At 44.7% G+C, this 27261-nt stretch overlaps 1 protein-coding gene across 1 annotated transcript; it reads right to left on the reverse strand.

The window, feature by feature from the left end:
- Positions 1–13983: 13983 nt before the first annotated feature.
- LOC142574978 (uncharacterized) lies at positions 13984–15034 on the reverse strand. Its single transcript, XM_075683955.1, has 3 exons — positions 15026–15034; positions 14406–14562; positions 13984–14372 (listed from the first exon to the last, which is right to left on the reverse strand). The coding sequence occupies exons 1-3, from the start codon at positions 15032–15034 to the stop codon at positions 13984–13986; spliced, it is 555 nt and encodes a 184-aa protein (XP_075540070.1).
- Positions 15035–27261: the final 12227 nt, after the last annotated feature.

Here is a 27261-nt window from a genome sequence, read left to right on the forward strand (position 1 = left end):
CTAACGCAGTGGGCCTCGAAAAGCGAGAAGTTAAAGACGTGATGGCGTTTCAGTCAGACGTTGCACGGAGCTTGATCGCATGTAACAAGATTGAACCAAAAAGGGGCCGACCTAGCTCCAGCGCTCCCGAGCCTGTGACGCAGGTCCACAATGCTACTCCTATGCCAACAAATTCCGCGAGGTTTGACGGAGTAAACCACTGGCCGAAGCACGTCGACGCAAAGTTTTCAAAGAGGTGCAGAATGCCAGGATGCGATTCAAGGTTCCGGATTTTGTGTCGGAAGTGTCACGTGATCCTGTGCCTGAGTGGTTCAAGAGACTGTTTTTTTTTTAGTTCCATCAAAGGAAGCAGTAGAACGGGTTTCTGTTGTCCTTAAAATGTGCCTTGACAAGTTTTAGGCTACCAAAAGAAAGAATAAAAAGTCAAGAAGAATTTAGATTCTTAATGTTACGCGACCACCTCAAGTGTTTGCCTTGAGGCGCCATGTACACAATTGTGTACACGTCCAAAATTTTATTATTGTGAACAAACATATTTTTGAACACTTTCTTGGTATTTGCACGCCTAATAAAGCATTTTCAGCAAGGAATGAGAATTTTCTCTGCTCTGAATCATAATTCGCGCATGAAGGGGCTATACAATGATGACCATGCCCATGGTAAAGGTTTACCTGCTCTCACCTGCGCTATAATTGGCTGCCTTGAAATGAAATCGAATGTTTGAGCTATATATAAAAGCAACTCGTCCTGGGAGATTCAATTGGTACTTCGGAAGCGTGTGCCCCTACACGTTATCAAAGTTCATACTTACTTATTATGAATTTAAAGTGCTGGCGACAACCGCAATATGTCGCTAGCTTCTCTAGAGCGCTAAATCTTTATAAGAATGAAGAATGGCAATGAATGAACTGAAATACTTAAGCTAATCCCCACTTCGCAGCGAAACATGGAGGTGTGATTCATTACTCTAAATGCATTTATTATTGTAAAGGGGAGAAGCAGACAAGAGGCCGTCCTTCCGATCACCTGCTTTAGTCTCTTTCGATCTTCGTCCACTTCTTGTCTTGCGCTTCTCCGCATTCAGCCGCACTGCGTTCACTCAGATGAAGTGAAGCAAGCACAGCGATGACAGTTGTGATGGGGAACCCTTTATTTACAGGCGGGACATGTACACAACAGATCTTTCAGCATCTGTCGTCGCCGCCTTTAAGTTCTACTCACACGCCAAGTATGAGGGCGCAGTCGTTCCGTGATTATGAGGGGTTTCTCATATTTTGCACGTAGTGTCTGACTGTGCGTCGGCGCGGGCCGCCTCAACCACACCACGTCTCCGAGCTCGTACCTGGTGCAGGACGATGACGTCATTCGTTGCAGCGCTTCTTCATATTGTGCAACCATGTTTTTCTTGCCACGGAGTGTCCGACATTTACGGGCCTGAATTATGGCAGTTGTCTGCACACAATTGTATATGTCCTCATCCCTGCAGAAGGGAAATGATGTGTTGGCGGCATACGCGGCTGCTTCTGGGTGCTGCTATCAGTCACGTTCACCCTCAGAAGGGTAAAGCTGACTGTCGATCAGCTTGGATGGTCTGACTTGACCTTTCGGTTAGATCCTTACCTTGCGGATGGTAGGCCGATGCAAAGGCGTATTCGACTGCTGCCTTAGAGCGACAGGTCCGCAGAGAGATAGGCCGGAGCTCGCGGCTTCGGAACGTTCTTACCCTACCCGAGATCACCTTCCTTGGTAGACCGTGCTTTCATTCGAATCGGTGCTGTAGAAAATTGGCGACAAAGCGGGTGGCGACGGAAGGCAAGGCAGCCACCTCCACGAATTTCGACAAGAAGTCTAGGGCTACCAGGATGTAGCGCTTGTCAGCTGCTATGATAGGCCAATGTTTTCAGTACCAACGGTGTCGAAAACCACCTCTCATAGTGGAATTGCTGTTCGAAGACGAGACTGGCACTCTGTCATTCATACTTTCTGGCACACCTCGCATCTCGTCCCGGATGAGCGGACATTCATTTTCATTCTTGACCACCCGAAGCGTTCCTGAGCCTTTCTCAGCGTGGCCATATGGCCGTCATGTCTTCCTTCCGGTGTGTCATGGATAGCGCCTAATGTCTGGGAGCGCTAATGGGTGGGAAGCACCAGGAGGCGTTGTTCTCGCAAATTCGTTTGGCAGTCACGAGAGTACAGAGGGCCCTCCCACATCGCAAACTTGCAGTTAGTCGAGGTAACCTCCAGCGAAGTGATCATATCATCCCGGTCCCTTTCTTCACATTGTGCATTGGGGGGAAAATAGTATCGAGCCATCTTCCTTTCTGTGCGAACCATCGACGCCCGGGTTGTGGGAGAGAACGCCAGCCTCGTGGATTAGTGCACCGGCGTGATGTAGCACGTCGTCGGTGTACTCTTCAGGGCGATTGGTTCACCTTGCGAATTTGTGCTTTAGGCGCTGCTTCGAGAACATTCGGGCAATCGCTGAATTATCTGTCACAATTGTGAAGTTGCGTCCGAAAAATATTGTTCGAACTTGTCGATATTCAAGACCACCGCTGGACACTCGTGCTCGTTAGTGTGCTAATGATGCTCAGTGTCTCACAGTTCTCGGCAACCATAGGCGACCATGTGTTCCGTTTCATGCGAGTCACGCTGCACGAGCACAACCGGGGCAGAAATAGTGTAGTGTATCACATTCCCCTGTCCTGTGGGAAGTGGTGCGCCAGCCAGACCGGTCGTTGTTTGAATAACCGATTAACGGACGACAGAGCTTTATTGAAAGGGCAGCCGTGGTTTTATTTGTGCTCACATTGCAAATAATTCAATTGTAAAGTATTGGTAACTGAAACTGATGTGTTATCAAGGCACAAAGATAAGACTGCGCGGGAGATTGCTGAGGCATTCTTCATTCAGAAGTCCGATGAAGTGCGTTGCGAAGGCACCTCTGATAAGCTAGAAATTGATTATTTGTAGCTTACACGTGTTTTACAGGAGCTTTTACACGTGTTTGTGCCATGTCTTATATATTCGTGTTTTTGACAACGAACTACATTGACGTTGCTGGGGTCATCAGACTATGTTCAAGGAGTGAAACACCCATTTCGACGCTAAATTTTCTTACATGCAGTGAGAAGGGATCTCTTGCTGCTGATCAAGGCTTAATAGCGTAGCACGTCAGGTAATTAAGGGTAGTGTAGGAAGGACGTTCGGATTCCGCATTAACGATCAGAAAATATGCTAAACTGGAGTATGAGCGCTGTAGATACAAAGATCACTCATTAGCTTCCACGTAGAGGGTCACTACAGCACTTCTCTTGAAGGCACTAGCACCCAGGCAAATGCCAAGATTGTGAACGTGATCTAGCCCCTTCAAGGCGCTTGATATTTAGCGCATTTCTAAATAGACTGAGAAACTATGGCCTGGTAGTCTAAGCGTGTACGCATGACGCTTTTGTAGAAAGAAGTTCGTAAGGCATTTCCTGCCACCGCCGCATGTTTCGCACGACAAAATTTGAGGAATGATCATTGTTTTCCGACATCTGTCCTCAGATACCTTATGTGTAGATTGAATGTAAGCTTTGTCTATAGTATAACCCCAAAAATTTGTGTTACATGTTCACAGGTATGTGCTGTCCATGAAGTTCTACATGAGGATTTGCGCTGAGGCCTCCCTTTTGTTTGAAAAGCGCGCAGGTACTTTTGTTGCCGGTGAGCTGAAAGCCATTTTCAATTGCCAATTTAGACACCTTCTTCCGACCAAGGTAAACTTGTTGCTCACATACTGCCAATTTACATAATTTAAATCCGGTCTAAATGTCATCGACTTATACGGAACGAAATATACTACGCGGTATTTAGAGTGCAAGCAAATAATTTTTATGATAGAAAGTGTGTTGCTAAGCACGTGATCTTGTGGTAACGCTATTTCTTGCACAAATGGTCTCGATAAAACTTTACTAATTCTAATACAAAAAGGGCTTTTTGATAGATAATTTTCAATTGCCTTAACCATTTTGCGGATATGCCCATTTCTCATAGGTAACGCAATATGCCGTACCGCCAAGTCGTATCGGAAGTCTTTTCTACATCTAAAATCAGGACAAGAAAGAACTGTTTTTATATAAAAGCTTCGCGAATATATTCTTCCATGCAAACGAAGTGGCCTGCCGCCGACCGGCCTTCCCTAAAACCGCATTTATGTGGATCGAGGAGCATCTTTGGTTCAAGAGTTTCAAACCCTGTGATCCACAATAATTTTTTCAGAGTTTGCATAAGCAACTTGTGAGCGCTACGGGCCGGTAGCTTTCCAAAAAGGACGGATCTTTAGCTTGTTTCAAGACAGGGACTACAGTCGCCTCTTTGCATGCCAATGGGTTGTTTCCCGTAGCCCAGGTAATCATGAAGAAGGCAACAGTTCTATCTGCGTGTCAGGGTGAAGATGTTGTACAATCATGTACATGATTGTATCAGCTCCTCGTGCTGATTTCTCGCAGTCGTTCAAAGAAGTCCTGAACTCGGCAATGCTGGTTGTACCGTTCACTTCCACTACTTGTAAGGTTCCGTGCCTTACTTTCTCCAATCTGTTTATGCTTCTACAATGACTCTGAAGCGTTTGCCGAGCTAGATACAGGCTCGAAATATTGTCCAAGCATGTTTGACTGGTTTTCAAGGTTGTCGCCTTAATCATTGCACAAAGACAAAAGGCAAGTTTGTCGACTGAATAACTTTCCCAGCCTGTTCCGTACTTCCCTTTCTTACCTATGGGAATTTATGCTTGTAATGTATACTGACACATACAGTCAGTGGTGTGTTATGCGGTTACAGTTTGGTTGAGTTTTATTTTGCGCGCCGCGGAGGATTCGGTTAAGAGAGACGAAGGAAATGTTCTGCTCGATCGGAGCTGTTCTGCTGGGTCGCCGGCTGTTGCGTGCTGTGTAATTAACGCCCCAAGCTGGTACAGGTGCTGGGTACTATCCTCTGCACTAATGTGACTTCCCGAGGCGTCAAGACCTTGCCACCATTTCCAGGATTTCAGAGGAAAACCGAGCACCCGGGCACTTCGACACAGCAGCCGCTTGGAAGGACTACTTCTTCAATGTGGCCTTGAACCCGGTAAGAATGTCCACCACTGCAGTACATCAGACGCAACAGAGCGACACAGCCCAATCCACTTCTAACGTGATAGTCGTCTTTCATGTGGTCTTTCATGGCGAGTCATTTCATGGCGAGTCATTTCATGGCGACGTGTTTGAGGATGCGGAGGATCGGTTTCAACACTTCGATCGAGTCGCCGCAGTCAGTGACTGAGATGACTGTATGAGACGGCGCTACGTGTACTTTGCACTTGAATACTGCACTCGCACGTGGTTCGAGGACTCCATTGCATCATGAGGACTCCATTGCTAGCTGGCAAGAATTCTGACGACAGCTGGGCGAGACAAACAGCAGCCCCGAAAGGAACGACAACAGCCCAGCAGGTTCTGAAGAGTTGGTTTCTGAAGCAAAATTAAAGCCCGGCCATTGTTTGTCGAGGGCATGTGTTCCGGCTTGGTGATGCAGGCATGGCCAACAGATAGAAATTCTTGGTGACAGCATTCGCGAAGAAATCATAACCCTGACCTAATCATTGGAACCAACCTGAGCGCAAGCCCTAGTCCTGATATATTCCGAAGCCTTCCGTAGTCCTCAACTGTATACGGGACGACGCTTGCCTTGCACTGTTTCAGCTTTACCACGTCAATTCCCCGCTGCAGATGTGAAGACGTATGAGTGCATTTCTCCGGGAGAGATCACACAGAAATCATACGTGCGGCACACCTCGGATAATAGGCCACATTCCTACCACTGCAGCGACGCGGACAATCTGTATCGTCAGTGCCCTTATCTGAGGGAGGGTCTTCAGGGATTTCACCCTAACGCGCGCCAACCAAGTAATGGTGAACACCCACGCGAGATTTAGCAGTACTTGGCCTATCAAGCGCAGTGTTCTCCCATACAACGACACCAATTACGTTCACCATCAGCTCGGCGCATCATCTCGCCTAGCCGCTATTCCAAGTTTGCTGATGTTCGCACAAGATCCCAAAGTCCACGCCCATGTCGCGAAAACAGGACAGCAACCTCCGGGGGTGGAGGCACTGTTGTCCTGGCAAATAACCTCCGGCACGACAAATTAACCGCAACGATTAACTTGCCGCGCCATCTTCTGATAACGACACAAGACTTTCCGTCCATGTAACCGTCATCGTCATCATCATCATCATCATCATCATCATCATCATCATCCTGGTTACGCACACTGCAGGGCAAAGGCCTCTCCTATACTTCTCCAACAACCCCGGTCATGTACTAATTGTGGCCATGTGGTCCCTCGAAACTTCTTAATCTCATCTGCCCACCTAACTTTCTGCCGCCCCCCGCTACGCTTCCCTTCCCTTAGGATCCAGTCCGTAACCCTTAATGACCATAGGTTATCTTTCCTCCTCATTACATGTCCTGCCCATGCCCATTTCTTTTCATATAACCGTAGCGGCTAACAATTACCAGGTCACCGCCCTCGTTGATAACGGTGCCGACTACTCCGCTATGAGTGGTGAATTCGTGGCTAGTCTCCGAAAGGTGACGACACCATGAAACGGTCCCCAGCTCCGTACTGCGGGTGGTCATCTCGTGACGCCAGTTGGGGGATGCACTGCCCGAGTGCGTATCTGCGGCTCGGCCTTCATTGGTTCTTTCGTCGTGCAGCGAGAGTGTTCCAGGCACCTTAAGAATGGACTTTCTTATAGAATATGGGGCCATTATAAATCTTCGATAGCTGCTGGTAACAGTCTCACGTAACGCCAGTTCGCACGATTGCAAATCGCACGAGATACCGTAGCGTTTCTCTGAAGATTCCGGGACCGTCCCGCCTGGTTTCACTGTATTCGTTACCCTAATGAGCAACACGGACCGAACTGACATTGGATTTGTAGAAACCAACGCGTCCATCCTCTTCTCTCATCAAGTATGTGTCACCCGCGGTCTCCACGAACTCACCAAAGAGCCTACTGAAATCCTAATCACTATTTTTAGTCGCAAATACGTGCACTTCACGAGGGACGCTGTTGTAGCTTACATCAAAGAAGTCGGCGACGCAAGTACTAACCTATCACCCGCAGAGCTTTCCTCCATCCCAGACGACTACAAGCAGTCTGCAATTGACCTCGATGTCAATTCCGAACTAACGACTTCAACAGCAAGATAATCTTTGCTTTCCTTTAGTGACTGCTTAGCACGAAGTCAGAAATCCAAGCAGATACTCGATGCGCAGCACAGAATTACAACCAAACACGCCGAAATGCCCATCCGACAGCATGTCTACCATGTATATCACGAAGATCAAGCATTCAAGAACAAGTCTACGCCATAGACCATTTGACGCGATACGCAGAAACAGCCGCTCTGCCTGCTGCCACCGCTCGTGATATAGCATCCTTCCTCCTGAAAAACTTTATTTTCCGTCATGGTGCACCTCGCGAGCTTTTGAGTGATAGAAAACGCGTATTCCTCTCCGAAGTCGTAAACACGCTCCTTGCTGAATGTCTCATCGTTCATCGCACCACCACCGCCTACGATCCTCAAACTAATGGTCTGACGGAAATATTCAACCGCACCCTTGACGACTTGCTCCCCAAATACGTCGCCTCTGATCGCAATGATTGGAACCTCATTTTTATATTCATCACGTTCGCCTACAACACTGCACCACAGGCGGCCACAAACTTCTCCCCATTCTTCCTCTTGTATGGCGCTGAACCTTCGACTACCCTCGACATAATTCTTCCGTACAGACCCGACTCATCCGTATGTACGCCCATCTCTGAAGCTGCCCGCCACGCAGAGGAATGCCGTCAGCTCTCCCGTTCTTTTACAGCCGCTGACCAATGGCAACAAAAATCTCGACATGACGATGATCACCCGCATTGTCACTTTCGTCCTCACTCCCTTGTGTGGCATTGGGTTCCTGCCGTTCCTGCTGGACTCTCATCCAAGCTTGTCTCCAAATATCAAGGACCCTACCATGTTGTCGCGCAGACATCGCCTGTGAACTCAATTGTCGAGCCGGTCACGCCACCTACGGACCGACGCTGTCGTGGTCGTGAAACCGTCCACGTACAATGCCTAAAGCCGTACTACCACCCTATGATTCTATGCTCACCATGAGTCGCCAGGATGGCACCTTTCTCTATGGGGGCGATTATAGTGGAGAGGAATGCCCGGCGCTGCAGCCAAATCGGCAGTCGTCCGGGACGCGCGAGCTCGACATTGCCTGAGCTGCTCTGGTTGAGACACGCTGCGTGCTGCTGTCGTGCTATATATATATATATATATATATATATATATATATTTATATATATATATATATATATATATATATATATATATATATATATATATATATATATATATATATATATATATATATATATATATATATATATATATATATGTATATATTTATGTCTGTGTGTGTGTGTGTGTGTGTGATTAAAATTCCATTTAGTGTAGAGCAAGTTGCCCATCATGCGTTCTATTGCTTTTGAATCCTTTTTGACGAATAACGAGAAGACGAGAGAATGTGGCGTCAACGTTTGTGCTTCTTGCATGTGTTTCTGTGGTTACAGCGTCACGCTCGTTGAAGGTACTGACACGGTTGCAGCACCAGTCGCGTCACATGCATGGGGGGACTGGTGCCCTCGCCGCCGCTTAGGTCGGTGTAGTGTGGTGCCGTATTAGAAAAGTATTGTATCATAATGTATGCAGCCCTTATACAGGTATGTAGTCTAAGGTGATCTGACTTTTGCATCGAGATGAGGCAAACTTTGAGCGGTGAAGCGAGTGAAATTTTTTTGTTTGTATGCACGAGCATGACATCATTCGTATGTGAATGTTTACTGCAATTTATAAGGCCTTACTACCACGAGCCTTACTCGATGTAAGCGTTGAGTACATTGCTATGGCTATCCATTCTTGCCTTCTCGGACGAAAGTGCGAGTTCTTTTATTTTATTCGTACACTGCCTCATGACCACGAACGTGTACGTGTACATTTAATGGCATGCAGCGAAGGGTTTACTCACTTACTACTGCTTACATCTTGGTTGCAAAAATAACGAAACAAGTGTAAAATCCTATAATTTGTTGTAAACTCTTATAAATATTTAAAACCTGGTTAACACATAATTCGTATAATCAAAAGTGGCACACCCACTGGCGACTTTCTTTATTTTAGAATTTTTTAGCGCAAAGCTGCAATGAAGAGCGCCGTTACGTCTATTTGTGATTACTTTCCCTAATTCTGCTGCGGCTGCGCACCACAAGCCTGAATCTTTATTTTAAAATGGCATTTTAATTTCTGTTTCCTGCTGTATTAGAATTGGCAGAATCGCTTTTATAGAAGTAAACCGTTGATACAGGAATGGTCTCATTATTTGCTTTTCCCTTGCAACATACTGTGGTGGGTGTTCCGCACCACAGCCGCGGCCCAGGTGTAGAGCACCCGCCTCGGCTGCGGGAAATTTACGGTTCGATTCCCGCCTCCAGTGGGTACCCACGGGTACAAATGAGTACATGTGTTCCCAGGCCTGGCCTCGGGTTTCCTTCAGAGTTGATAGGCTTGGGAAAGAAACCTGCGTCCTAAATTCCCGTTGAGAGCCTCTTGAGCACAAGAAAAAGAGCTTTGGGGCGCTCCCATGACGACCATTTGCCATGTGGTACCGCTAATGGACATATTGAGGTAGGGTGCTCATGGGTTGGTGACAAGCACCCCTATAAAGGCGTTGGGTTCCCGTATTGGCAGAGCACCCGGCCGGGAGTGCACTGTCACCTATTTTACCAGTCGGTAACCTGAAGCAGTACTTGCCCCGCACAGCAGTGGCGGATGCTCTTCAACAATGCCGCGTGTGGTTGGACGGGAGCCGCCAAGAGACAACTCTGGAAATCTCTATTGGACGTCTTTTCGAGTTGTGAACCCACCACGAGAGCCGAGTACCAGACCAGTCCGGTGGCACTGAGATTTGATCAAGGTACGTCCCGCATATGAGGCAGATACGGTACTCCAAAAGAACTACTTCTTGTGCAAGTTGGTGCTTAGATTTCCTGTGTATTCTTTGTGGCGCAAAATACATTTCTTGAAAAGGGACAGAAGAAAGAAAGACAGTGAAGCGCCAATGTTCCCTCAGTCTCTTAGTTTACTTGTAGCAGCCCACGCAGGGAAGTTGGCGTAGCACATGCATCTGAGAAGATCGTTTAAAAGCCGGCTCTGACGGCCCAGCTCCGAACGTCGAATCATGAATACTATATTGAGTTGGCCCCAGGACGGAAACGCAGAACCGAAGATAGCAGTTATTTCACGTTTCTTATGCAGAGCCTAGATAGCGCACTTGGCAGGTGGCAGCCACGATGTTCCGTGTCACCTTGTAGACATCGGGAAGCCTTGACGAAAAACTGCCGGGGAAGAGAGACCCGGAGCCCACCGTACGAGAAAGATATTCCAAAAGGACTGCTTCTTGGGCAAGTTGGTGCTTAGATTTCCTAGGTATGCTGTGTGGCGCAAAATATTTCTTGAAAAGGGACAGAAGAAAGGAAGACAGTGTGCGCTTCACTGTCTTCCTTTCTTCTGTCCCTTTTCAAAAAATGTATTTTGCGCCACAATGTACACCTAGGATGCGGCGCCGTTAGGCTACCGCTGCTGCCGCGAACGGTCTGGACTTTCCTGACCATGGCTGCTAGGTGCTGCTGCTGTTTTGCCGAATAGCTCTTACCTTTAAAATTGAATTGAATTGAATTAGACCAAGTGCGCTGGATATCTGTGCCAAGACCAAGTGCGCTGGCATCGGCCTGAGTTCTCACACCTGGCTGTCCAAAACAGTAAGCCGCGTGCCAATCTTCTTGATCGTCCAGTGTTTCTGCTTTAAACCAACAAATGACGCTTGATGCCTGTCAGTGTTGGCCAATGACACTTAGAAAGAAACTTTGTACACAATACTGCAATTCAGCAAGAGAGAAAAATTCCCACGCGTTGCTTGTAGCGAACGCTAGTCCACAAAGAGTGAATAATCCGGAGCGGATTTTTCGGACAAGATTTTAATGCTGCCGTTCAATAGGCGTTAAATATGAACGTAGAACTTTCCCTGCTCACAGAGCTTCGTGGTATTTTAGTGAAAATACATAAACTACATGTGTCGGAAAAATTATAAATATTGTTTCAGTTGATGCTTCACATACGTTTAATATTGTTTGTTTCTACTGGCCAGTGCAGCCGTCTAGCCCGCTAGACGATAAGAGAATTGAATACTTGAAGGTTCCTGTCTCTTTTTCCCATAGAAAATGTCTTTCGGTCACTGAAAAATACTAACCTTGATAAAAAACAGAACTAAATTTGTCTAATAGGAATAATAGTTAAATAAAGAAGTGAAATTTAATTATATTCCCTATTTCCAATATGTCATTCATGCGAGCATTCATCAGACCTACACTGCGCTAGTACTACACAGTATAACTTTTTTCATAATATGCAGTACCAGGCATTTTGCACTGCTATAAGTTCTATATTTATATGCATCTCGTGCAAATAATCGTAATAGAATACTCTCATATTTCGTGATCGAGCACGGTGGTCACTGCTAATGTAACGCTTTCTGGTGCCTAGTCAGGGGTTGCTCGAAATTCGTCCGCAGGACCAAGCGATGTGGACGCTGACTAAAGCCGGGTCCTTGGGTGATTTGACAAAATGTTCCAGATGTACAATGCTCTCTCAGCAGTGATCATAAGTGACGCCTCGCTGAGTAGCCTTATCAGACTTAAGTGCTGTTGCTTTTGGGGCGGCGCCCAGACCTGCACTCAAGGCCTCCATTGATAACAAGAAGAGAGTATCGCCAGGGCTTCTATTTGCTTGACCGCAGCGAGTACACCTTGGTCGCTTCTCAGGCAGTCACATTTATTCCCAGGTGATGCCATGTCACTTTGCCTCACGCGATCTTCTACTTTGTTTACTTTCTCTAGGCCGGTGCATTGCTGATCTCATAATTTAATGCCATGGCATCATAGGCTGATCTCGGCTACTTTTTATATATCAGGCTGACTAAATATGCTGTCTCACTCACAAGGCACTACATTCTCAAACACAGCGTCTCCAAGCCGACCCTGTCACCAGGAGAGAATATAAGATGTTCACCGGTAATTCACGCACCAGAAGCTTAAAGCATGCTTAGAATCGTCGCTTAATAGTTAGATCGTTGAGGTCCTGTTTTGGAAGACAGAAGTGTGATCCCACCATCGGCCGGGTATGTTTTATGGCACAGTAAGCTGGACCGCTGTCCTCGGACATTCTTTGGTCACTATATATATATATATATATATATATATATATATATATATATATATATATATATATATATGTATATGTGTGTGTGTGTGTGTGTGTGTGTGTGTGTCAAACGCACAAGCTTGCTATCGCATACTTCGACAAGTACTGGCACCTAAATTATGGTGTAAGTTATAAATCAAAACATTTGTAGCCCGTGACATGGATAAATACATCACAGAAACGTGCATCAAGACGGGATATTAGGCCCAAACGGAGGGCACATAGAACTTCTTAGCCATCCGAGGTACGTGAAGGTGCAATATTGGCCTCTGCCGTTCCGACTGACGTATTTCCGCAACGCGGTAAGTGTGCAGCCAGAATAAATGCCACCCCAATGGGGTATGATAGCCTTCCACTAGCCATAGTTAGGAATGGTTTTACGAAGTGAAGCCAGAGGATGGTAATTATGTTCAGCCTTTAGCTCATTGTAAACACGACGACGCACGCAAGACCTGACGACGTTGATAAAATAGGCGCTAGATTCCCACGTATTCTACTGTAGGTCGGTGTACCACACGACACGTCTTGGTGTTTTTGCAGTTGCTCTAGCAAGGCTTCCAACCCCTAATAATGGGCCATCGGACAAGAAAGAAGCTTCATTCTATAAAGTTTTTCTTGAGTGAGCCTTTATCAGCTGCTAGTTTGTTCAGTTTTATACGCTGACGACAAACTGTGGCACATGTTTAAATGGAGTCATTTATGCTATGGCCAGTCACGGTGAGATTAGCGACAATTCTTCGAGGTTCTTCTTATTTCCAGTATAGAGAGCTGTGCTATGTGCGTCGACAATGGATGCTCTGGTCATATGCGCGGAAAACCCTGACGTTTGCTTTTGGCACCTACATTTTGTAATATTGACGCATACCTTACGCTTAAATAGGTTACATGAGCTTCATCATATTGTCACATAGCATCGCTTTCTCTGTACCGTTTTTCGTACGCACGATCTTGCTGTTTATTCTTGGCAGAGACGTGTGGAGAAAATTACCGGATGTCTGATGCTTTACTTTGAATCCAACAGGTTAGTCCTATGGTGATTTGCACAGTCGTCTCCATCTCTTTATTTGTGAATGTTATGCATCCGTGCGGCCTTGCACTGAGACCCTCTCTTTTTATCCAAAGGAAAGCACTTTTTTTCCGAAGGAATATTCACAACGACGCACTGCGTCATGCTGCACTGCACTTTGCTGGAAGTATGCCTTAGGCTCCTAAGTGTAAGGAAGACTAAATATCATTGTCTGGTGCGAAACCTCTTTTATTTTGTACTTTTACAAATGGCGATTGAGAAGTGCCGCAGTGGTGTCATCGCTTCATGTATCACAGCTATTTGTCGTGTGTAGTTTCCGCCTTCTTCTATACAGGCCAATTTCAAATCTTCTGCAGCATTCTTGAGCTGTGAATGCGCGAGAGAAGGAAACTGGCACCACTTTTCAAACTTCATACTTCATACAATAGGCGGTAAGTAATTCGATCGTCTGTTAATGCATCTTCGTTGTGGCGGGGACACATCTATGCATCTAATTTCGCCTTTTGCATTAGTTAGACATTCACAATAGCAAGTGAACGATCCAAAAATTATCCTTTGTAACCACCTTTGTAGCCACCATAGCCACCACCATATCCACCGTAGCCGCCTCCATATCCTCCGTAGCCGCCACCATATCCACCATAGCCGCCACCATATCCACCATAGCCGCCTCCGTATCCTCCGTAGCCGCCGCCATATCCACCATAGCCGCCTCCGTATCCTCCGTAGCCGCCACCATATCCGCTTCCGAGGCCAGAGTGGGCTACAAGGGCTCCTCCACCACTGACTTTGTTGACGTGGTGTACCGTCCTCACAATGAAAGCTGGTCCCGCCACGGCTTTGGCAAAAGCAGGCCCGCCGCTAAGAAGAGCAACACTGCTGCCGACGCCTACACCGCCTACACCACCGACGCCACCGAGGCCGCCACCGACGCCGCCTAAGCCACCACCTAGGCCACCATATCCAAGACCTCCATAGCCGAGGCCTCCGTAGCCGAGACCTCCGTAGCCGAGGCCACCATATCCTAGGCCTCCGTAGCCAGCGCCGCCGTAGCCAAGTTTCCCGCCTGCTGCCACTGGGGAGAACACGGACACGGCCAGTACGGCAAGCAAGGCAAATAGCTTCGTCTGCAAAACAAGATTTATAAAGAGTGAATACACCTCGTGCCTGCTATAACACCCTCTGTCGGCACATTAGTCGCATCATGCTGGCAAAGTAGTTAAAAAACAAGGCGTCAAAACAAGCATTAGCACACAAATCGCAGTTACCGGAACACATTTACGTGCGGTACTGTATAGATGGGGGGATAATGTCTTGATTTCTTGAGATGTTTGACATAGAAGGTCGACAGAGAGCTGCTTCTAATCTCTGAAGCGCGCTTTCCAACGTTGCCAGCGATACTCTTTGCGTCTGACGCATGTAGGCTGACTAATTGAACAAACGAAGGTTCCGACCAGCCTAAATGTGTGCGCATGGCAGTGGCAGCGAAAACTGTAGCTAAGTGCTAAGCATTAGTGAAGCAGCAGACCTGCTATACTCACAAGTTGTGTGCCACCGAGCTAAGTATGCAGTCCTGGCGAGGAGCAATACCAGTACCATTTCGAATTTAAGTCGAACACGAATATTCGAAAGAAAAGACAACCTTTGAATTCCGCTTGAATTGCTTAATATTTTCCGATTTTCAAATGAAGTAAAAGAATAAGGTTAATAGACTGAGCGTGGCACAAAAAATTGACTTATTTTCGCTTTGGGAGACGCACGTAATCTCATTCGCAGCAAAATAATTCGCAAGAGTTCTCGCTGCTATCCGGCTTTTACGCATTGAGACAACAGTAATTGTTGTTTATTCGCCATCCTGGAATGGAAATGGGCATCGGATAATTACGAACGGTAGGTTCTCGAATTGAATAGAAATAAATTGTTTAATACTATTTCATTCACTTTTCACATTTCGAATATTCGCACGCCCCTGCTCAAAAACTTTAGTGATGACTAAGTAGCAGTTGCTGTGGCTGACACGACCCCCGAACCCATAGAGGAGTTATCGAAATCAGGAGGCCACGGAAAACAAGGATGCAGAACCACGCCCTGCTCGAGCGTCTCATTGCTGCGGACGAGTTAATTTTATCGGTTCATGGTATGGTATGGTATGGTATTCCTTATGCGATGGCGCACACCCACTGTGGGGGATTGGCCAAGATTTGGATGAAATTAGGCTATCTTTATTAAAAAACTGAAAATGGTAAAGCTAACTGGAGGAAATGAACAAAAATAAAATGTTTAAATATTCAAGACAATCTCTTTGTAGCAAATATAAAATCCTCCACGGTTGAGCAAATATCCCTGTGGCACTGTCCAAGAGAGGAGGCTCCTAGAGAAAGGATATTTATAATTGAAAAGCTCAAACCAAGCTGTGTATATCTTGATTCTAGATTTTTTCTTAAAGAAGTGAAACGGCGGCAGAATATGAAAAAATGATCTATTGTTTCATCTTCTCCACAGACTGGGCACAGAGGGGAGGGCACCAGACCTGCTCTGTGACGATAGAAGTTTAATTTTGGTATTCGACAACGTAATTGGGTAAAGATGACTTCAGTTTTTCTGGTGTGAAAGGAATTTTTAGGCCAAGGGAATAGGAGGTGTCGATATTCTGAAAAATTTGCTACAGCTGGGTTCAAGAAGTCTTGAGTAATTGTATATCTCCTGAATCTAGTAGTCGTCAGGTAAGCTACTGTAGGAAGTAATGGTAATACAGGGCCACTGAGGGCCGCTCTCGCGAGACTGTCAGCCATTTCATTCATGACTAATCCTTTATGTCCAGGCACCCAAAGCAATCTAATTAAATTTATGTGGGCAGGCACTAGAAAATGAAATGTACGTAAAAGGTTAGTGACACCATTTGCTGTGAGCGAGGAACATAAGGATAAAGAATCTGTTATAATTACTACCGCCGATGTTGACAGATTTAGTTTGCGTAAGGCTAGGACTACAGCCAGAAATTCAGCCAAAAATACGGAATAAAAGTCCGGAATCCTGATTGCAAATGACCAGTTTAGAGAGGGAGAGAAAATGCCAATTCTAGATTTTTCTTCACACTGTGAGGCGTCTGTCGCAATGACCGTACTTATAGCTAAACTCAATAAATGATCCTGTAATAAGCCGTTTAATATATTATAAGGGAGATGTTTTGCATTATTTGGGTAGATGTCATCAAATATAATTTCTAGGTTCTCTCGCAGATCACAAATAGGCGGTACCTCCCAGAGACGTACATTTAAGGGATTTATCAATGTTTGTACGAAGACGACCTGTGGTGTATCAAAACGATGCCAGTGTACTCCGAAGAAAAGTGCAGGCTGAGAAATGAATATGTATTTCAATCTTCTAATAGGGGATTCATACAATTTCAAGACTGTTTGCACCGTCAGTAACCGAAATCTACACAATATTGAAGGCAACCTGACTTCTTGGTGTAATATGTTATTGGCAACATATTTCGGTAATCCGCAACACAGTCGTATGGCTTCCCGCTCAAGTAGAACAAGGGGACGTAATTTATAAGCTGGGGCACCAGAAAATAAAACACATCCAAATTCTAAAATGGGCCGCACATACATCTTGTATATCATTAAAAGTGGATCTCTCCGCATTCCGGACCGACTATTGCACAGCTTACGTAGCATACTAACTGCTCGTACTCCTTTTTTAACGATATGGTCAATATGGCCGAGCCAGTTGAGGGAACCGTCATATACTACACCTAAGTATTTCACCGACGCCACTTGAGGTATAGTCTCAAGGCGATAGGATATCGATATATTAACGGGATTGTTAAGAGGGAAAACGAATATCGACGATTTTCTAACGTTAAGTGAAAGGCGAATTTTGTTTAACCAGGTTTCTATGGCGTTGAGGTAGTTTTGTAGTCGATAATATAGAGAGTGAATATCACTGTCTGCTATAAACTTCTTCGTCTTTTCATTCAAGCTTCTTCTTTTTGCATAAGTAACGCGCTCTCACATAGAACTGGGGTTAAACAGCGCGAAAAAGACGAGGACACAAGGAAACAAATACCACAGACAAGCGCTGACTGCCAACTGGAAGTTTATTTTAAATTAACGGCACATATATAACTTTTTTCAGCATAGGCACGCGGACATCAGTTGCAAAAACATCTTCAAATCAATAACGTTATAATCTTTCTTCTAAAAATGTGATTTCTTTTCCCGACAAGGAAAGAGAGGGAGTGCTTACACATTTATCTCCTTCCTTTCTAATGTGAAAGGCTTCTACTATTTCCCTTTCCCTCTTACCTCTTCCTTTCCCTATGAATTTTGTCTTTTCAAATATGCGGGTGGAGTGACACTTGTTCCAGTGTCCGGCTAAATGACTCCCAGAGCCATTCTTTATGTTACTGCTGTGCTGACGAGCTCTTTCATTGAAGCACTGTCACGTTTGACCTATATAAGATTTTCCACAGCTGAGCGGTATCTGATAGATAACGTTGCGCCTGCACTCAGTGAAACGAGTTTTATAATTTGTGGTGCACAGGTGCCTTTCGCGCTAGTTCATGCGATTACATATCGAGGACAACTTACACGGAGCACTGAAAACCAAATTAATATTATATCTATTGGAAATTTTCTTCAGACTGTGTGACAAGTTTTGTAGGTATGGCACCACGTGCGCTTGTCTTTTGTCTTACTTTTCTTTTTTGGGAAGTTTCGGAAGTTCTTTTTTTTCAAATAACTTCTATTTCCCTCTTATTATTTTTAACTCTTATTTCAAATAAACTTGCATTTGGCAGTCAGCGCTTGTCTGTGCTATTTGTTTCCTTGTGTCCTTGTCTTTTCCGCGCTGTTTAACCCCAGTCTTAAGTATGAACCAACTAGCCCTAATCAAGATCTTACTAATGCGCCCTCACAAAAGGATTTGCTGTGAATCTGCGTGCTTTCCAGTACCCAGAGTGACTAAATTATAAGCTAACCCTTCAACTTCGATGAAACAAAATTATGGAGTTTTACGTGCCAAAACCACTTTCTGATTATGAGGCACGCCGTAGTGGGGGACTCGGGAAATTTTGACCACCCCGGGTTCTTCAACGTGCATCTAAATCTAAGTACACCACGTTTTCGCATTTCGCCCCCATTGAAATGCGGTCGCCGGGGCCGGGATTTGATCGCGCGACCTCGTGCTCAACAGCCCAACACCATAGCCACTGAGCTACCACGGCGGTTTCAACTTCGATAAAAGGGGCGTGCCTTAAGCTGCATTGAAGGAATTAAACGTTTTCCATTATGTTTACTGCCATCTGCGAGATATATCCCTTTGCAGTGCATATTCAATTCTTGGCTCGCTGGCATAGCTCGCAAGCGATGCAAATGCCCCCAAAACGCATATCAGCTTAGATCGTCATCAAAAAAAGATAATAATAATTCTCACCCCAATGAAAGCAGTGTGCAGCGAACTAAGACAACAAAGACAAAACAGCGTATAAGCGCTATGTCCATCAATTGTACTCCTCTGTTTGCACGCTGTTTATACAATGGATCACATAAAATTCTTCAACCATTCTCTCCGCACTGTTTCTGTCGGTGGTGCAAATTCTCTTAGGATACTTTTCGGCAAAGTAGTCGAACAGTTTAATCAATGTAGTTGAAAGAAAAGGAGCTTCAAGCCAAATTTGGCGCTCCAGGGTGGTTATTGTCGAAGAATGCATGACAGTTCAATAAATAGTTCTATCCGCACAAACCGCTGTGAATCGGCAGAAATCAGTTTTATTGAATAATTGCTTTTATATACTGAAGCACATAAGTTAAAAATAATAAACAAAATTACGTAAATTGTAGCTAGATAGAGCTACGCTATGAACTGATATTTTGTGCTAATGAAGCGGCAAAATAGCAAAGCCTACGCATATGCACTGCAATTTGGTTCTTATTTAGGCTCGCAGGGCGCAAGTTTTACGTTAAGTTGATGCAAAGGACAAGTGTGCAATCCTAAGGAAAGGTCAACGTAAAATATGGTGATAGATTGAAAATATCTACCGTGCGGCAAATGCCTCGATTGAAGAAAAAAAAAAGATTTGACGAACGCCAGCAGACTAGACGGCATTCAACGGTCAATATGCGATATACTCAATAAAAAGCAGTTAAATCGCGGCCATAATACTATCACAAACATATTTGTACAGTCGAAATACCCATGAACGTCCATCGAATAGAGCTACGTCGTGAAAAGTGAGAACTACTGCACTGCAGTACATATATATATATATATATATATATATATATATATATATATATATATATATATATATATATATATATATATATATATATATATATATATATATATATATATGTACATTGCAATTCAGAGGTTCTTACTTTTCACTGTTTTCACTTTTCACTTTCAGGGGATCTTACTGGTAACACATTTATCGGCTCCTTATGTACCAGTTTCTTCCGTTCCCTCCTCAGGCTTAGGCTAATTCGAGTTCTTACCATCCTATGGTCACTGCAGCGCACGTTGCCGAGCACGTCCACATATTGTATGATGCCAGGGTTAGCGCAGAGTATAAAGTCAATTTCTTTTCTACTCTCACCATTCGGGCTCCTCCACGTCCACTTTCGGCTGTCCCGCTTGCGGAAGAAGGTATTCATTATCCGCATAATATTGTGTTCCGCAAACTCTACTAATAACTCTCCCCTGCTATTCCTAGATACTATGCCGTATTCTCCCACTGACTTGTATACTGCCTGCTTCTTGCCTACCCTGGCATTGAAGTCGCTCATCAGTATGGTGTATTTTGTTTGACTTTACCCGTCGCCAATTCCACGTCTTCGTAGAAGCTTTCGACTTCCTGGTCCTCATGACTGCATGTAGGGGCGTAGACCTGTACGAACTTCAATTTGTACCTCTTATAAAGTTTCACAAGACCAGCCACCCTCTCGTTAGTGCACTAGAGTTCCTGTATGTTATCAGCTATATCCTTATTAGTCAGGAATCTGACTCCTAGTTGTTGTCTCTCGGCTAAGCTCCGGTAGCACAGGACATGCCCGCTTTTTAGCACTGTATATGCTTCTTTTATCCTCCTAACGTCACTGAGCCTAATTATATCCCATTTACTGCCCTCTAGTTCCTCCAATAGCACTGCTAGAGTCGTCTCACTAGATGACGTGTTAGCATTAAACGTGGCCAGGTTCAGATTCCAATGGCGGCATGTCCGGATACAGGGATTCTTAGCACCCTCTGCTACGTCGCAGATCTGACCGCCTACGTGGTCAGTGGCTTTGAAGCTGCTGGGGACTGAGGTCCGGGTTTTGATTGATGTATTCATATAGGAGGTTGTGGCCAAGTCCTGCACCCGGGAGGCCAATCCTGCACTATTGAGGGAGTGCGTTACCAGTTCTGCTCACCTGGATCAGGCCGCACTCCAGGCCTGTTTATGCAATTTTACCAACACGCGGATCTTTTTATACCGGTGTAAAATTGCGCGGCACCGGGATTCGAACCACGGTCCTCTTGCACTGGAGGCGGACGCTGTACCTCTACGCCACCGCTGCACAGAATATATATATATATATATATATATATATATTATTATTCAGAAAGGCAGCAGCTCAACTCTACCGACCCTTACCATTGTGTTCATCCTTGACGTCGTAACACCCCCGACAGCGAGGAATGGTTAACGTTTCCGTGTGCCGAGTTTATATAGTCTAGCAGCGGTAGCATCCGATGCAAGCATCGCAATGAGAGAAGTTGCTTCTAACCTATCAGAGAAGACGAGAAATAAGAAAGAAATATTGCGACGCACTGGAACGCGAGCTGAAAGCTGTTATCTCAGCCTTATTTAACTAAACCTGCGATTTGTGGACGAGAAAATGAGAAGTTACCAGTGTTCCTATCAAGAGTTCATCAGGCCCGGAAGCAAAACTGACTACTAAACTTAGCTGTCTGCACCACAATTTCGCCTTGAAGAGGAAGTGCGACCATTTTAATGCAGCGAAGAAGCAGATGGCTGTTCTCAGACAAGTAGAGTACACGCACTCTAACCTGCATCGCCAGTAGGCGTTTGGTGTTCGCCACAGCGTGGACTCCCGGTTGGCTTAGTCTTTATAGGTCACCACTTCCCGTAGCTCACGGCGCATACAGTACAGGAAACGGTACGTGAATAACAATTTTATCTTCACCATCAGTTGCAGCGTCGCCTTTCGTTTCCCCGTACTACTGAGATGTTGGTTAAGACTCAAAGTGAGCTGGCTGTTTTTATTGTCATCGCCTGCAGAAGTCAGCGCACAAGGAATGTGGGATATGCCAGCAGCAGACGACATGCGGCGTATATAGAAAAGGGGTGACTACCCCTTTCGATGGTGCGAATTACTGGAGATTTCCAGCACTAGGGTAATAACTTGCGTGAAACAAAGTATCGCCTGCCGAGGAACTCAAGGTGTGTGGCACCTGAAAAATAGCACAGGTGATTGTCTAATTATTTCATCATGCAAACTGTCATACCACAATACCTCAAGCAGACAAGCTCCATAATATTGATGCAAACCGGCTAGATGTATCTCCTGTTTTGTAGAGCTGAAGTTTTATTTTACGAATGATTCACACTAACAAACCTGTCCTGCAGTCTTCCTTCTTGTCTTCTTGAAACATGATGGCATATGGGTTAGAGTAATTCTTCTTGTGGGCTTGGCAGCACCGGAGAGACAAGAATTTTAAACCCTGTCATGCTGTTTGCACAGGTGCTGCTGCTGCTTTGTTCAGCTACAGGACATGCCGATAACGATTTCACTCCGTCGGAATATGCTGCTTTACGTTTAGACGTGCGCAAGCTTCATGAAATATTTGGAACTACGGAAAGGGAATTTGTCGCCGAAGGTGCATGGACAGCAAAGGCCCTAAGGTCATCGACATCAACCCTGGGGCGGTTTCTTCGAGCCAGGAAGCTATCTGTGCCGTCAGTGGGCTTGGCAGCACCGGAGAGACAAGAATGTTAAACCCTGTCTTGCTGTTTGCACAGGTTGGTGCGAAACGTTACTTTGACTCTATTCGAGATGACTGTCGTTGTCCTTTAGTGCTGCCGAGCCCACAGGCAATCAGTGCACTTATTGCCGACTGTTGGGAGGTCATTGTATAGTTACTAGCGTGTAATGGAGACGTGGAAACAAACCCTGGCCCTTAATCGCAGGAACTGCTCTTACAGCTGATAGAGGGTCAAAGGGAAATCAAAGCAGAAGTAACGGAAATGAAACAAAAATTGTTAGTGCCGAAATGGCTTTGGCCCAGATACCTGCACTGGTAAAAAAGGGTAAAGTGACTGAAATAGAACTGTTAACTCTGCGATCCACTGTGGCGGAACTGATAAAAAAAGGTTGACCAAATAGAGAATCACAGCAGAAGTAATAATATTGTGATCAGAGGCATTCCAGATGCGCAGAATGAGACGGAACAAGCATTGAAGCAGGACGTTGTAGTGGGAATTCTGAAGGGAAACTGAATCTATCAGTTACAAGTGTCGAACGTATACATCGAATCGGAAAACCTTTTTCAAATGGACCAAGACCCATTATTCTGGGCCTGCGAAGCCTCACAGAAAAAAAGGACGTTCTACGCAGTCGCAATGAGCTTTGGGGCACAAGTGTTTTCATGAATGAGAACTTCTCGCATGATTTAAGAAGGAAAAGACAATGCCTTTGGAAGAGCGCATTGGAAAACATGAAATGAAAAGAGAAGGTCGCCCTTTTGTATGATAAAATGAAGAAAAACGGAGTAATGTACGCATGGGATGAAGCCTCAAACCAATGCTATCGGGTGACTGACAGTGCGTCTAATACATGTGCAAGAACCACTGCTTCCTTAAATGACTGACATGTGCGTCCGGGCAAGCTTCGGCTACTTAACGTCAATGCCCGTAGCCTTGTTAATAAGGCTGTAGACCTGGAGCACGCTTTCCTTGAGCATCACCCAGATATAGTATTTGTAACAGAAACGTGGCTACATGAGGGTGTCCGAGATAGTGAAATATGCCCTCCGGGATATAACGTTATCAGAAATGACGGCAATAGCAGGTTTGGGGGCGTTTCAATCTTTCTTGAATTCAGCCTAAATACACGGTCCTTTACAAACCGTCCGACATTGAAACAAAATGTTGCAAAATTCTTGGACGCCCTGACTTGATTGTGGGATGCGCATATCGCGCTCCGGGAAGTACTGTCGCTATTATTGATGCACTGAATAAGGAACTACACGATTTATGCGTTCAGCGGGGGATTTCAATGTTCCAGACATTGAATGGGACGAAATGGAAACGGGTACGCGAGACCGCGACGCATGCTCAGCAATATAGCTATGTGCTTTTCACATGGACTTACACAAGTAGTAAGTGACTTTAGTAGGGTCTGCGGTAATAGCAAACCTGTTCTTGACCTCTTTTCTTTAAGTCATAGCATTCTGTCGAGATATAGAGTTGACATTCTGCCCGGGCTCTCGGATCACTGGATTGTAAGATTGTCTTTAAATAAAAGTTCCCTTTCAAGGGTCCGTAGGCGTTTCATATTACAGACAGTGTAATGAAGCTGACGGTACTGCAATAATAGATGCACTAGGCACCTCTTTTGAGAAGTTTGAAAAAAAAGTCGAGATGAATCTGCGCACATAGATGAGTTGTGGTTAAGCTTTAAGCGAACAGTTTACAAATGTATAGGCCGCTATGTACCTGTCAAATGTAAAACAAAATGAATGCACAGCCCACGGATTACGAGAGTGATCATACAACTGAAAAGAAAAGTGGCAAGGCGAAGGGCACTTTATAAGCGTACACATGATTCTGCTCTTCGTGATTATATGTCAAACATAAATAAACAGCTAAAATTAATGATGAAGGAATCGAGGGACAAGTACTATGGTGTCACTATGGATACTTTTCTACGTGAATCAGCCCAAAACTTTTCGAGGCACCTGGCTCCAACTAAGAAAGTAGTCACTAAAGTAAGCAAAGAAGAGGGACTTAGTGAGGTTGAAGGTCATAAAGCGGACCCCTTCAATACCTTCTTGCTTTCATAAGTGATGATTGAAAGCAGTCAAAATTTGAGGTACGCTGACAGCTACAAGTTGCAGAGGAACTGCGGGTAACGTATGAAGGAATATTAAACTTGTTCCTGAAACTAAATACAAAGAAATCGGCAGGTCCTGATGAGACACCAAATTTGTTTTTAAAGAGGTATGCTGAATGGACTGCGAAGTACCTCTTCATTACCTTCACGAGGTTACTACGGTCAGGCACACTTCCTGAAGAATGGAAAATGAGTAAAGTTATACCCGTATTTAATGGCGGTGACACCACGTCTACTGCCAATTAGAGGCACATTGCGCTAACGTCCCGTTGTTGTAAAGTGTTAGAACATATTGTTTCTATGTACATTCGGCAGCTTTTGTCACGGAACAAGATTCTTGGTAACTATCAACATGGGTTCCGCGAGGGCTTGTCAACCGTAACACAATTACTAGAAAGTGTTCAGGATTTCAGCAAAGGCATCTATGGCAAGGTAAAAATAGACCAGATCTTTCTCGACTTCAAGAAGGTATTTGATAAGGTTAATCATAGAAAACTGTTAATTAAAGTAAACGCTATTTTAGGAGATACAAGTGTAGTCAAATGGTTGGAGGATTTTCGTACTGATCACCGACAGTTCGTCAGTATTGATGAAAATAGGTCCGGGTTTTGTGACGTCAAATCAGGCGTGCCTCATGGTTCAGTTCTTGGGCCGGTGTTGTTTCTGGTATATAATAACGACCTAATCGAAGAAGCGGCCACAGTTACAGCGAGGTTATTCGCAGATGACTGTGTCATATATACAGAAGTGAAATCTATTAGTGACCAGATACTTTTAAATAAATTCTTAGGAAAAGTGCACCAATGGTGCGACACGTGGCAGATATTTCTCAAGCTAGCAAAGACTATGTATGGCCATCACACACAAACATCAACCTCTGTCATTCACATACCCTCTACAAGGTGAACCACTTCATCGCGTAACCGAGTACAAATACCTCGAAATTTTAATAACATCTTACCTTAGTTGGAAACCACACATTAAAAAAGTAGTAGGGAAAGCCAACCAGACATTAGGTTACATTCTACGTGTCCTTAAACTTGCCTCTCCAGCCACGAAACTGACTGCTAATAAAGTGCTGCTGCGCCCAATATTAGAATATTCATGTGAAGTGCGGGATCCGTATTTGAAAGATTCACTGTCAAAACTGGAGCAAGTTCAAAGACATGCATTGTAATTTATTTATTCCCGATACCGCCGGCAAGACGCCGTAACACCACTTTACGCGAGGGCAAGCCTGCCCCTACTTAATGTCAGGAGGAAGAACAAACTACTCTTGCCTTTTCAATTTAATCATTAATGAGCTGCTACCTGTTGATAAGTCTCGCTGCATATATATATTGTTATCACTCCTGTGTTGGTCCTAATGTGGACCGACAGCATCTGTAAATAAAAAAAAATAATGTAAATAAAACGACATCAATAACCGAAGGCACTAAATTATTTCGAGGAAATGTCTGTGTGAGGAAAAATCTTAGGGTTGTAGATTAAAAAAGGGGGGCACCAAAATAATTCGAGTTGCATTACGATAATAAGCTTTTACAATACCATAATAGCCCACCTAGCCCTCATAGGAGGCTCGGCGAGCCATAAATGACGAGACACAAAAGAAGGTGCCGATGCCACCTTTCAGTTATCCCACCAGTTGCCACGAGAATATAAATTATGAAGGCGTCCGCTGGTGCGCTGTTAAATTTCTATCGGCAGAGCGCACAAGTTAACTCATAAAGAGCGGGAAATCTAACTTCAGATATTTGAACAACGATTACTGAGTTACAACAGTCTAAATACCAATAAATACTTTGCGCGATTCGTGACCTTACGCTCTTGTGTTGGTGGTAGGTATTATGTGCACACATTAAAAAAAATCAACTTTTTTTCACTTCGAATTTTCAAGCTATGGTTGATACAGTGACGAAACTATAGTTTTTATTGAGGTTAATGAACATATACTGGATTACTTCTCTTTATTGGCATCCATTTAAGAACAACGTACCACGAGCTTTTAATGTCTAGTCTCCGCCTGGTCGAGTAAAACAGCAGGTAATATTACAATGCACGACCGGAGTGAGTCGCGCTTGTATTTGCAGTCTAGAGTACTGCTTACCACCAGGAGTCCTGCGGAAGATTTCGTTCACATAGACAATGTTGCATGGACGTGAGCTTAGCTTAGGCGAATATTTACCTGTGCGATAACATCCAAGGATCACGTGCTGGTCCATGCGCGCGAAATTACCTATAAGAATATCCGTAAACAATTTCAATTAATAACGAGAGAACATGGAATACGTTCTTCAACGACGTTTAAAGGAACATCGTAAATTGACCCCTATGATCACCAAATACCGGCCGCATTCTTTCTAATATGCTGCCTTACTGTTAACATGTACAATGACGTGATGTCTGCCCAACAAAAAGATGTGCGGATCCCACGAACTGTGGGAATCGATGTAAGCGAAGCTTTCTGTACTTTTCGTGTTCATTGACGATAATTAGCGGAGTTGTAGACAGCGCATGTTTCAATTCTTGAACTTTTAGTTGAACACGAGAGTGCTGAGTTCACGTTAAGCGTTACTTGCGTGCACCTGTTAGTCTGCGTAATACAAAGAACACACAGGGGGAGGTGTTTGCTTGAGGCGTTGTTGTTCGTCATATTTCATAACCATTGAGAGGATTGAGCGTTGTCACTGCCTCACATGG

This window comes from Dermacentor variabilis, chromosome 3 (assembly GCF_050947875.1).
Source record: "Dermacentor variabilis isolate Ectoservices chromosome 3, ASM5094787v1, whole genome shotgun sequence".
NCBI lineage: Eukaryota > Metazoa > Arthropoda > Arachnida > Ixodida > Ixodidae > Dermacentor > Dermacentor variabilis.

Coding starts and splice junctions, on each gene's coding strand:
- LOC142574978 (XM_075683955.1), bottom strand. Junction 14,373..14,405: donor CGGAGGCCTCGGCTATGGAG/GTCTTGGATATG, acceptor GTGGTGGCTTAG/GCGGCGTCGGTGGCGGCCTC.